The 13622-nt window shown below is 42.7% G+C and overlaps 1 protein-coding gene across 4 annotated transcripts in view; it reads left to right on the forward strand.

Moving 5' to 3' along the window:
- Positions 1-8768, forward strand: part of TAPT1 (transmembrane anterior posterior transformation 1) — a 65742-nt gene extending 56974 nt beyond the window's left edge. For 3 of the 4 annotated variants that reach the window (XR_002521959.2, XM_003898512.3, XM_009206567.4), the window contains 2 exons: positions 3527-3687; positions 6444-8768. Coding sequence is in view for 3 of the 4 variants with exons in the window: in XM_003898512.3 (XP_003898561.1) it covers positions 3527-3687; positions 6444-6673 (391 nt within the window). In the remaining variant the exon portion in view is untranslated. The remainder of the gene's footprint in view (positions 1-3526; positions 3688-6443) is intronic. The other variant, XM_003898511.4, reaches the window with a different exon arrangement.
- Positions 8769-13622: the final 4854 nt, after the last annotated feature.

A 13622-nucleotide genomic window follows, 5' to 3' on the forward strand; every position in this document is an offset into this window, starting at 1 on the left:
TTGACCCTCCAGTATGTTTGCCACATTGAATTGTTCACCACACTGTAGGCGGGCATCACATAAAACCAAATGTAATGCACAAGCGTAGGTTTTCTGTGACCAGTGGAATCCATCTGCAGGTTTGTTGGTCTCATGATCTTACATTTTAGTTGGGGGAGACATACAGTAAATTAATAACTAACTAAGATAGAAATAAATGGTATGAAGAAAATAACAATATAAAATGATGATTTTGCCATTGTTACTTTTCTCAAGAAGTGAACAATGATAAAGTAACCAGACCTGGCATTCAGTTAACTTACTGAAAAATGAAATGGGAAACCTGTTCCACCCTCGCTTAGGTGGTGTGCGTCAGGAGCTTCACTCAGGGAGGGGTGGGTGGTCTGAGAGGGGTCGAACTTTAACCCTCCAGAGGAGAAAGGTTGGAGGGTAAGCATAGCAGTCACAGTTTGAGCAGTGGATTTGCTTAGTGTTCCAGTTTCATGGTTTTTTTAGTGTGTTTTTCACATTGTTTCCTGCCCAGGGCTTAGCACACTACCTGGCACGTGCTCAGGAAGCTTCTGTTGAAGTAGCATGGGAATAGTCACTTACTGTCTGCACTTTCCACCTCTCCACCAAGTATCCTGAGTCATGGGCCTGCTTCCCAGCTCCTGCGGTGCCTGGCTCAGGCCGGTGTCCTGCAGAGCTGCATGTAAGCCATTTCAGTGTTTCACACACGAGGGTGAGGTTCTGATCACACTGTACAGCATTGCCTATTTTTTGTTTGAATGAGTATATAAATAGTTTACTATATTAAGGTAACTCTTTTCGTTTTTTGACATTAAATAACATTAAGACCTTCCTTTTCTAATGTAGAGTCTCACACCGCACCTCAACGTTTTTAACATTGTGCTGTGCTTACCAAGTGGTATTGCTGTAATCTCAGTGGGAATAATTGTTTGACAATCTAATATTCTAGTATTTTTTACATAATAATCACGAAATGAAGCATGTATATGCTACATCTGAAAACCTTTGTTTAGTTACAGTTGCCTGTGCATAGTTCACCAAGGGGGATGTACTTTAATCTTGAGTTACTTAGAATTCAGGGTACCTGTGCCCCCAGCCTCCAGTGTCGCCTCCCTCCCCATGTTGCTTCACTTCTGCACCTGGATAGCACAGCCAGACAGATCTGCTCACTTTTCTACTTTATTCATCTACTCTAATCCTCATCTCAGGATAATTCCTAAATTATCCTCTTCTCCTTCAGAAACTTTCTCAAAACTACCTTGTCCATGCCTTCTTTATCAATTAACTGCACCAAACCCAAGAATCTGTCTTCAGTTAAAAAAATAAAATCAGAATTCAGTTGGGCCTCCTGACATAAAATGCTGAGGCTTTTCCCCACTACACCCAGTTTATCGTCTTTCCCTCCAGACTCACTCTTGCCAGCTAAAGTGGGAGGACTTGCCAGCCTCTGCCATTACTGCTCTGCTCAGCGCTCCTCAGGGAGCAGCTGCTCAGCAGCAGGGCCTGGGCCTGGGCTGGTCTAGGGCTTGGCCAAAAAGAAGCCAGACAAGTGCCCTGCCTTGGTGTCACAGAAATTCCAGACAACAAATAGACAACAACTAGAAAAGCAAGTCACTCTATTGACAGTTGGTAGGAATCGTTAGGAAGAAAAGCACAATAGTATGAGGAGATGAATGGGAGAGGCAGACGCAGCCACCTTAGAGAGGGTGGCCAGGGCAGGCCTCTCTGGTCAGCTGGTGTTTCAGTAAGGAAAGGAGCTGTGCAGCCACCTGGGAAAAGCATAGGCTTAGCAGAAGGGCACAGGGACACAGGCCTGGTGGAGGAATAGCAGGCGCCAGGCAGCTACAGTAGTCCATGGGCAGTCATGGGGGCAGAGGGCCCGGGAAGGGGAGACCACGAAAGGAGCTGAGCAGAAAATGGCATGGTGGCTCATGCCTGTAGCCCCAGCACTTTGGGAGGCTGGGGTGGGAGGATTGCTTGAGCCCAAGAGTTTGAGACCAACCTGGGCAACATAGCAAGACCCCAGATCTACAAAAAAGAAAATTAGCTGGGCGTGGTGGCATATGCCTGTGGTCCCAGCTGTACAGGAGGCTGAGGTGGGAGATTGCTTAAGCCCAGGAGTTCAAGGCTGCAGTGAGCCATGATCATGCCACTGCACCACAGCCTGGGTGACAATGCAAGACTGTCTCTTGAAAAAAAAAAAGAAAACCAGCTTCTTCACTGGCTGTAAAACTGGCATTGAAGTTAATGTGAGACTTTTTTCTTCCCATAATTTTTTCCAGATTTATATTGAATGCCTTAAAATATTCATATTCTTTGACCCAGAAATTTTATTTCTGTAGTCATAAGTATCTAGGTATCCTAAGGAAATACAGATTTAACATGTTTTCTTAATCAGAAACTTTTTAGTAGAAGCAAAATATTGAAAATAATCTAAATATCCAGAAATAAGAGTTGTTTGGGGCTTGGTTATTTGATAACCCATACAGTGATGTTATAAGGCCATTTAAAATAATGTCACTGAGGAACATTAACTGATATGGAAAAATATTCATGATACATTGTTATATAAATAACAACAAGAGTAACAAAATTGCTTGCCATTTCTGTGTGCCAGGCACTGCTCTGAGCACCTTACCTGAGTGCTCTCCTTTCCAGATTAGCTGGTTGAGTAGCTTGCCCAGGTGCACACAGGTTCTAAGCAGTGGACTCAGGACTCCACACCAACACACTTCACCCCAGAGTCCATGCTCTGTCTCCTGACTCCCCTCGCCTACTGCCTTGTAAAATAGACCCTGTTTCTATACAGCAAGAAAGTACAAATGGAGGCGTACTCAGAGAAAGCAACTGAAAGATAACATACTAAATGTCACAGTGATTATCATAAGGGTGTGGAATCGTGTAATTTTATTATTATTTTTTTGTTCATCTGCATGTGCTAAATGTATTTGTTGTATAATAAAAGAATAAATGTGAAAATGTTTAATACCAGGAAAAATTTCTAAGTCGTATAATTTCTTATAAGAGAACTAAGGAGGCCAGACGTGGTGCTCACATCTGTAATCCCAGCACTTTGGGAGGCTGAGGCAGGTGGATCACAAGGTCAGGAGTTCGAGACCACCCTGGCCAACATGGTGAAACCCCGTCTCTACTAAAAATACAAAAATAGCCGGGTGTGGTGGTGGATGCCTGTAATCCCAGCTACTCGGGAAGGTGAGGCCAAGAATTGCTTGAACCCGGGAGGCGGAGGTTGCAGTGAGCCGAGATTGCGCCACTGCACTCCAGCCTGGGTGACAGAGTGAGACTCTTGTCTCAAAAAAAAAAAAGAAGAACACTAAGGAATTCCGAAGCTTTTTTTTGTGGCAAAGAAGCCTCAGAAAACTCAAGATTTGTGTAAATTCCTCGAAATCCTTGACCTGTCCCTATCCCATGCCCCCTGCCTTCTCCTTAGCCATGAGCATTCACAGGGATTTAGATGAATTCCAACGGATATGGTTTGTTTTGTTTCTGTTTTTAGGTTGATATCCCTGAAAGTACTTAATAGCATTGTGCTGTTGGGGAAATCGTGCCAGTATGTGAAAGAAGCCAAAATGGAAGAGAAGCTGTCGAATCCTCCCCCAGCCTGCACTCCAGGCAAGCCGTCCAGTAAATCACAGAACAAATGTAAACCCTCTCAAGGTAGGTTTGGTCCCTTTCTTCACTTCCCTGGATCATTTTCAAATAGTTAAATCACAGTTCGATCAATGTTAAGCAACGCTTTAAAGATTGGTTTCACTTTGCCTAGGTTCTTTGGTCTTTTAATGGTTGTGTTTTAGATCCCATCGCATATATACCTGGCCCAGTGTTCTGAGTTTTGCATTTACTCATTCGCTGTTCAGTATTGAGCACCTGTGACACGTCAGCTCCAGTGGATACAGCAGTGGGGTGGAAAGGCAATTCTCTGCTCCCGTGGAGCTTGTTCTAGATTGTCGGGAAGAGGGGTAGAGAGAAATAAATATGCACTATGTCAAGTGACGGGGAACTGCGGAGAAAACAAAAGCAGGATGGGGAAAGGGAAGTACAACAGGGAGTTGGATGCTCCCCCAAGTGTGAGGAGATGGCACTGCACAGAGTCCTGGAGCCTGAGGACGGCACATCCAGTCTTCCAGGAGCAGCTCCCAGTCAGAGGCCCAGCAGGAAGAGGCTTGGTGCATCAAAGGACATTAAAAGCAAGGTGGCTGCAGTGGCCCATTCCCAGGGAAAAGGACTGGAGAGGGGGTTTTGGGGGCCATGGAGGGCTGCAGGCTGTTACGAGGACCTTGGCTTTGACTCCAGGTGGAAGGGGGCTGTTGTGGGGCTTTGAGCGGAGCAGTGGCATGGTGCAGCTGACATTTTAAAAGGATCATTCTCAAGCTTTGTGGAAAATAAACTCCAGAGGGGTGGGACCAGAGAGGCAGCTACCTGGCCAGGAGCAGGGTAGGCAGTGTGAGCAGGGAGACCTGGCCAGGTTCTGGATAGACCTGGGAGGTTTGTGTGAAGTATTTGCTGATGAGGAAGTTACGCAGTGTGAGAAGAATAAGAGAGTTCAGGATGATTCCAAGGTTTCAAGATTGGCTGGAAGATTTGGAGGAAGAACTGGGACACTGACTTAATTTTTGTTGTTAGGTGGCAGTTCCCTGTTCACAAAGGTGTTTGTTCATATGACTTTTAGTTTAAATGATGTATTTTTAAATGTGTGGAACAACTGTGTGCCAGGTATTAGAGGAGATGCTGAAGATAGAAAGATAAATAAAGGATGTCCTTCAAGGCCTCATGTAATTACAGGGGTCCAAATAGGTGAGCAGAGAGTTTGGAGGGACAGGAGAGGGTTCTTCTAAACTAAAAGCTTGAAGGATGAAACTGGCCTAGGGCAGGCTGCTGGAAAGGGCATTCCAGAAGGGCCAGCATGAGTTAGATCATGGAGGCCTGGAAAAGCATCTGGAGAACTAGCAGCTCAATATGGCAAGTGTGGAGTGTGCTTCAGAAAGAGGGAGGAGAGGAGATTTGGGCTGGACTGGAGTGCTACCTGAAAGTGGGGCTGTGCTCATCATGTGTACTTAACAGGAAGCAAAAATAAAGTAAAATAACAATGTGTATAATCACTGAGAAATAATTGTTTTCATTATAAGAACACTGTTAGTAATAAGGATTGTATTTTTTTCAGCCAACTAGGTAATTCATAGTGAGGCCTGTATGTGTTCTCTTGTTATGCATATTAGTTAAGAAGTTAGGCCAGGCATGGTGGCACACGCCTTTAATAATCCCAGCACTTTGGGAGGCTAAGGCAGAAGCAGTGCTTGAGCCCAGGAGTTCGAGACCAGCCTGGGCAACCTAGTGAGTCACATCTCCACAAAAAATATAAAAAGAAGTTAGTAAGCATCAGTCTTGCTTTCAAGGAGGATCCAGTCTAATGGGGATAAAAGCTTTAAGCACGTACTACAGGGCAGGGCCATTGACTCAGGGGTCATGTTATGAGAAGTACATTTAGGACGAGGGTCTGAGTGTTTGCACAGAATGTCTTGGAGGTCAGGAGAACACACAGACTAGAGACCATTCAGGAGGGTGTTGAAGTCAAGCTGAAGAGCGGGAGGGGGCCGTCTCTCAAGGCTGCATGAGATTCATCACGTTGTAAGGAGACAAAAGACAGCAGTCCTGGGGGTGAGGGCAGGAGAGAGGAATTAGTGCAAGAGAGCTGGATGTGTCATTACCTCCATCATGGCAGTGGTGTGACCAGGTGTATGCACATGTCAGAACTCATCAGATTATACATTTTAAATGTGTACAGCTGATGGTATGTCTTTTTTGCCTCAAAGAAGCTGTTCTTACGTGGATTGAATGTATGATTCAGATGAGTCGCTCCGGGCCCCAGCCCAGCTGTCCCCAAAGCCAGGCTTCAGAATCTCTGTGGCCTAAAATAAACACTGGGGGTTTTGTTTATTTGTTTGTTTTTACCTCTGGTTTGTACTTCCCAGAGATGATGATGCTAAACCAACTGTAGCTGAAGTGACTGCAGATGACAGGTAGAATGTAGTAAAGTCTTCTTGGCCCACTCCCTGATGTTCTGTATTGGAGCAAATGTTAATTTTTCAGGACTGGCAACAGTCATGTTAGGTCTTGATTATATAGAGAGGAGCCGTATTGTAGGAGTTATGATCTTTCTACAGTTGGGTGATGGCATTGTTTGTGTGATACAAGCAACGTAATATACCCTTCCATAAAATTGAACAAACAGATGATTGGCCTCTAAGTTTTATTTTATGATGGCTGCTTATACAACATGCTATTTAGTTATCATTTGCTTTATCTAAAAGCATGGATGATGGGCACTTTTTTCAGCACCACTATATTGGTAAGTTTTTATTTATTGCACATTGGGGAAAATCTTTCTCTAATTTAATGGACCTATTTTATCACAGGCCTTTCCACAGAAGAAAACCTGTCTGCCTCTGTCACCAATCAGCCTGTTCATCAAAAGGAAAATATCATACCATTACTTGTGACAAGCAACTCTGATCAGTTTTTGACAACTCCAGATGGTGACGAGAAGGACATAACGCAGGACAATTCTGAATTAAAACACAGATCCTCAAAGAAAGATTTGTTAGAGATAGACAGGTTCACAATTTGCGGAAACCGAATTGACTGAATCTGTGGCTCCATGTGCTGACGAAGCTGGGTCCTGGGGCAGCAAATGCTGTGTTGCCAGGACAGACAGATGCTAAACATGGCACTTAAATATTTATTTAAAAACTTAAATTATTATTGGCAAGCAGATCTTAGTATCTTTCTTCCAGTAATGTGGCCTGGCTGAGGGTCAGATCACAAGACAGGAGCGACCTCGGCCTTGACTCTCTGGGAAGCTTGATGGATTATAAAACTTCCTCCTGCCTGGCCAAGCAGCAGCGTCACTTCCAGGACCCAACCAAGGCAACATCAAAATCTGTTTTGCTTTGTCAATCTGGGCTTCCAGAATGTTGAATTTGCCTCAAGGCCTCTTCAGTGTAAGGAAATACCTGGAAAACTGTGAAGCTTTTACCATGACGTTACCTTACCAGTCTCATACTATTTTCACAAACAGTTTTCAAATGTTACTACATCTGCCAAAGCATTAAAAAAAATTAAACATAAGTCAACATAAATGTTCTTACCACCAGAATAACCCTTAAAGATGTATCTTGATTAATCAGAATAAAAGGCTACCTTAAATAAAACATAATGAATAGTAGCATTTTGTAGGGTAAACAAAAACAAAAAACGCTAAACCAGTTTATTTATTTTAAAAATTAATGAAGGCTATGCATTACTGGGAAAAACCCTTCATAATTTTTCAGTTTACTCTTTAAAGCAAAATGTGAGCTGTATGTCATTTAATTGTGGTGGATAAAATATAAATGCCCTTACAAAAGGGCACTTTTTACACCAAGGAAGCAGAGCAGTGTTAACTTTAAGGTATACTTCACTGGTTGTGCTTTAAAACTAATTGCTTCATAAATTATTACAGCTAAAAGGATTTGGTGTTGAACAGGCTGAAAAATTGTCAGTGTACAAAATTCAAAACTGTCAATTTTAACTGTAAGTAAATGCTCCAAGTGTGTTAGGCAGCAGCATCTTGCTTGGGCTTATCAAATGCATCAGTCCTTCTGTTTAGGTGGACAGCGGGTGTGCCTGTGCTAGGGCAGGGTGTGTGTTCTATGGGTGTGTGTCTGTGGGGATGTGACGGTCAGGGTGTGCCTGTGCTGGGGCAGGGTGTGTGTTCTGTGGGTGTGTGTCTGTGGGGATGTGACTGTCAGGGTGGGCCTGTGCTGGGGGTGGGGCAGGCCCCGGTCTGGAGAGGATTTTGTGTGAAAGTAAATGGGTGTTCGAGGCGTATGGGTGGCTGTCAGTGTGGGGAGGCATCTGTGTATGGCTGTTGGGAACAGCAACCAAAAAGTGCTTTTGGTTTTGTTTGAGATAAGATTCTGTTTCCACTTAATTACTAGTTTGTGGCCTACATCATAGGTCAAGTTATTTCCCACCCCATTTTATCTTGATAAACCCGTTTGTATTTCTGTAAAACTTCTACAACTTCTGGTTTAAGAACTGTCCAGAAGGTGGTCCTGTTAACTGTTATTTCCTTTGATGTTTTGATTTTGAAGTTTAGCTCTCATGCAAATGTTTCAGGCATGTATATATGCAGAAGGCAATTTTTAGGTGATTTTTTTCCGTTTCTTGGATGACATATAAAGCAAGCTTTAATATTCCGACCTGTTCATTTGAAATACAAAAAAAGTAAGTGAATTTTAATGTTTTGTATTAACTAAAGAAATCTGAAGATTAATGTTGAGGAAAGTGTATGGACATGCCTTTGTGAAACCAGGAAGTATTTTAAGTTAAAAATGAAAAAGCTTTTAATTGCTTTGTGTGTGTTTTAGTGGAGCCCCATTTTAGAATTATTATTTTTTTTCCATCTCCCTTTACCAACAAAAGGAACAATGCCACGGTGAATGGAATAGTTTGGGGAAAGCTTTGCCAAACACAACCCTGATTTCAGAGCAGGAACATGGTTTAGATAGATCTTCAGTTCCGCTTGAATTTTTCTGTTACTGTGCTGTCATTTTCAGAAGATTTCCATTCCTTTGCAGATGCTGTTGGGAGTTCGGGATTATGTTCATTTCTTCTGTCATAATGGCATTCAATACTAATTTTATAAGTGCATCTTGTGTGAAACTCAATAAATTCAATTTTGTAATCTTTTTTAAAAAGGTCACTGAATTTCTTTTAATATTTACTATTGTATTTGGAAGAGTGAATTTCCCACTGTATAATAAGAATTTATTTGTAATTCACAAGTGGTAGAGCTATCTTAATTTGAATTATTGTTTTGGTCTTAATGGTGGCAAAATGTTTAATTTTGTCTTTGGAAAAAATAGGCTGGGCCTTGATTATAGACCGTTTAATATTTCTCAGCAAATGAAGGTATTTACATTTTACAAGTGGTTTGAATGTCACACAAAATATTTTTCACATCTGGGAGTCAAGTTCAAGACAGTACTTTGGTTTTAAAAAAATCAGCCTAGGCCAGACCCTTACTAGGTTTTTCTTTAGAATAAGTGTAAAGACCAAGTGTCATTGATACACTTGTCCAGATTTTCTTGTGGACTTTGGCCAGTATTTAGACTTTATATTCATTTTAAATAAAGTGAAAGAAACTTGCTATAATTGGGCCATCAAAATATATCCTGCCACTCCTGGTAACTCAGCAGAGGAGGAGATAAATTTACAAAATAATATCTCTACATTGTTATATATTCTCATTTCAACTATTTTTTATCAACAAAGATTTGTTAATCACTTCCTATGTGTCAGAAACTGTTCTAAGTGGTGGGATCAGCAGTGAACAAGGTAAGTCCCTGTTCTTCTGTGGAAGACTGATAGGAACAAGTCAATGAAATAATGTCTGCTGGTCACAGGGTGTTCACTGACCAAATGATTTCTCAGGCTTATTTCAGCTCTAAAATATAGTTCTTTAAAATGTTTATGTAAGTCTGATTTTTTTCTTATTGGATTGACTTGAAATAAGATAATTGTATAGCAATTTTACAGTGCTTCTATAAAATAGAAATAAGAAAATACTTTCCTCCTGAAGACTGCTAGTTACCCAGCAAAATCCGCTCTCCTGTTCCATTGTGTAGAGTTGTAGCTGGGCACATGCTACTTGCTGGGGACTGCATTTTTCAGCCCCTCTTGCCGTTACCTGTTGGCCAGCTGACTCATTCTCCCCAGGGGATGTAAATTGAAGGGTGTATGCCGTTATTGGGCCAGGACCCTTAAGACCGTGGGTGAGTCCCCCTCACCTCCTCTGTCCCCTTCCCACAGGTGGAACCCAGAGAAGGTAGTGACCTTGTCCCAGTAGGTGCCCATCATGGCAGAGCCTTGAGAGAGAAGGAACCTGGATCCCTGAATGCCGCTGTGGAGCAGAGTTGCTGGTCAGCTTGGAAAATTCCGCTTGACTATACATAAGAGAGAAACTTTTGAGATACCATTGTTTCTAAGCCACTGAACCTGGAGGTTCTGTTCATGAAGTTTAGCCCCACGTTAGTACATTAGGAAATCTGAGAGGGACTGTTTAGAGATCTTTACATAAAAGGAGGAAGGAGTTAGACCTATCTTGCTAAAACACATTCTTCTGAAAATTCTCTCTCTGGATACCCATTATTTATTATTTATATGGAAAAAGATAAAGATTACTCCACCCCACTTTTTCAGAGGTCAGACTCCCAGCACCCTTGGCTGCTTGAACTAAACATTAAACTTGCTCATAAATGGCAAAGTTCTATTTGTCCATATACTCTATCAAATAGACATTTCTTGCCCTTTATCTCAGGAAAGTGTGTATAGTAAAAGAGTAAATTTTAAGTACAGCTTAACAGCAAGGAGAAGTAGAAGCAAAAGGAGTTAAGAGAGCAATAAAAATACCTGAGGTCAATGATGCCGTGCCTGTGATTGCTGATAAACTGTGTTACAGGTCAGTGTGATGTGTGGTGTGCAGTAAGAGCCTGAGATGTAGGCTGATTTAGATTGTGTTTATTACATACAATTAAGGATTTGTGTTTGTTTGTTACAAATTAAGGTGTGTACAATTGAGAGGGGAAGTTGTTCAGGAAAAAATGGCATTCTCAGGGAGCTTGAGTTATCTGAAAAGTTTGCTTATAGGGAAGAACTAATGCTTAGCAGTGCTGAGCAAACAAGGCATTGCTGTTCTAAATTTTATTAAAAAAAGAGAGTAAATGTATCAGCAAGTTGGCAAAAGGCACAGTTATACATAGTGTAGTAAAGTTGTATTTGAGGTTTTTTTGATATTTAATGACAAGGTGTAGGTATCAGTACAATATATTTTGCTTTTATATGTTTTGTTTTTTGTTTGTTTGTTTCTTGTTTTTGGCTTATAAGGAAACCAAGGGAGGTCTTGAGGGCCCATTTGGCCTCTTTTTTAAAGGTATTAGCTCAGGAACTACAGAATGAATAAGCTCTTGCAGCGTGAATAACCTTCAAAGTGGATGGTTTATTTTGAAACTGCAATTATTTTCAATAAGCCCGTTCTCATTCCATTTTTAATATGTCAACATAAGAATGTAAATACTGGGAAGATTAGAAATTGCCATAATGTCAGGTTTAACCAGATAAGTGAAATGTATAACAAGGAAAAGGCATAAAAAGCTTGTTAGACTTATTTCACAGATATTAATTGCAGTCCCCATGTCCTCATTCCCCCAACCCTGATGAACTTCTTTGTGCTCCTAGGATGCTCTGTTCCCTCTCACTTCAGTAGCTTTGAACTTGAGGGCCTCTGCCACATGACGTTCCTTCCCTTAGTTCAGGTCTCCGCTTGCATATCACCTTTAGAGGCTTTCCCTGACCACGTGGTTTCAAGAAAGCATCATGTCCCTATCACCTTACTTTGTTACCTCTACAGCACCGGTCACCTTCTGAAATGCCCTGTTCACATTTGTATGATCTGTTTTCTCTACCGGAATATAAGCTTCTAAAGAGAAGGGCCGTGCCTGCCTTGCTGGCTGCACTAGCAACTCCTAGATCAGCGGAGATGCTCAGTGAAAACAGACTGAAACCCCTGCAAAGTGCTTTGGTGCTGAATCACACCACTTAGTGGATTGTATATCCTTTCTCCCTCCCCCAACTCTGCAGGACTCGTCTGAAAGGTACTATTGCCAGGGGATGGGGTGGAGCCCTGAAGGTGCAGTAGAAGGAGCCGTGGGGGTTTCAGGAAGATCTAGAAGCCCCTGGTCTTAGCCTGCTCTGCCTCTGTCTAGCTGCCTGGCCTTGAGTGAGTGACAGCAATCGTGGATTTTAAACAGAATATGGTCATATGCTAGAGAACTTCTGGCCCCCAGATCCTGTTTTAGTCTCTCCAATCTTTGGAAAAAGTAGAGGTGAGTTTTTGGACCCATCACCCTGAAATCCAGAGGATGATGACTTTCCAGGGTTCTCACACTGTAGTGGGGAGACTTGCCCCGGGGCCTGTTGAAACAGATTGTCCTGGCTGGGTGCAGTGGCTCACACTTGTAAGCCCACCATTTTGAGAGGCCGAGGTGGGTGGATCACTTGAGATCAGGAGTTCAAGACCAGCCGGGCTAACGTGGTGAAACCCCATCTCTACTAAAAATACGAAAATTAGCCCAGTGTGGTGGTGCACACCTGTAACCCCAGCTACTCGGGAGGCTGAGGCAGGAAAATTGCTTGAACCCGGGAGGCGGAGGTTGCAGTGAGCTGAGATCGTGCCACTGCACTCTAGCGTGGGTGACAAGAGCGAGACTCCGTCTCAGAAAACAAAGGCTCTGTCTAAACAAACAAACAAACAAAACAGATTGGGAGTGGAAGTCCAGGTCATCCAAGCCCCAGGACTGGAGGAGTTAGGATACTACTGGTCCAAGGACGAGGTAAGGAGTTAGGATATTACCGTCTTCTGCTGTCTGAAGAATGGGTTGCAGGGCAACTAGCATAAAATCAGAGGCTAGCAAAGGGCTGTTTCTGTGATATAAACCAGGCTCAGGCAGGCCGGGGGTCACGCCAGGGCAGGGCCAGGAGCCCTCAGCCTGGTCTGGCTCTTCTCCACCTCAGAAGGGCGAAGCAGCAGCAGCCTCTTGGAGGAACCTTAACACCTCCTTTGGCGACACAGACACAGGACAGGGGATTCTGAACCTAGCTTTACCCATTTGTTTCTTCAATGCTGACACCACCTAGTAGGCAAAGTCAACTTTTATCTAATTGTGTCTCTCATTGGATGATCATGGTGATGAATGGCCTCCAGTTCTGCTACTCTCTGAAATGATGCCCGGGGGAAACAGCTGGAAGCATCTGTGAGCCCCTGCCAAGCCGCAGGAAACCGTTCCACTATCCCAGTGAGGGGGCTGCACTAAGAACTGGAAACATTGTTTCCAGTTGACAAGATGACATTTTTTTGAAGTTCAGATTCTATCCATCTTTACTTGAAAACACAGTAGAAAATAAGATGACTTTCCCTTGCAATTATTGTGGATATAAATGCACTATTCATTTCTCTTTCAAAGATTAGTTCAAAAATGACTTAGGTCCTAGGATGATGGGATCTCTCAGCATTAAAGCAGCTCTAACAAAGCATCTGAACCCTGTTCCGGGGCTTCTGTTGTCCTGTACTCCCAAGAAGTTATCAAATAATTTTGTCTTGAAATAAGTGCTATAGTATTAATAATAATTTTAAAACCAATACTTTTTTTTTTCTTGAGAAGAAGTCTCAGTTTGTCACCTGAAGTACAGTGGCGCAATCTCGGCTTGCTGCCACCTCCGCTTCCTGGGTTCAAGCAATTCTTCTTTCTCAGCCTATCAAGTAGCTGGGACTACAGGCACGTGTCACCACGCCTGGCAAATTTTTGTATTTTTAGTAGAGACAGGGTTTCACCGGGTTGGCCAGGCTGGTCTCGAACGCCTGACCTCAAGTGATCCACCTGCCTCAGCCAAAGTGCTGGGATTACAGGCATAAGCCACTGTGCCCAGCCTAAAACCAATACTTATTAAACATCTACTACAAATCATCATACAAGGCCCTTTTAATTCATTACCTT

The sequence above is a fragment of the Papio anubis genome, chromosome 3 (assembly GCF_008728515.1).
Source record: "Papio anubis isolate 15944 chromosome 3, Panubis1.0, whole genome shotgun sequence".
Lineage (NCBI taxonomy): Eukaryota > Metazoa > Chordata > Mammalia > Primates > Cercopithecidae > Papio > Papio anubis.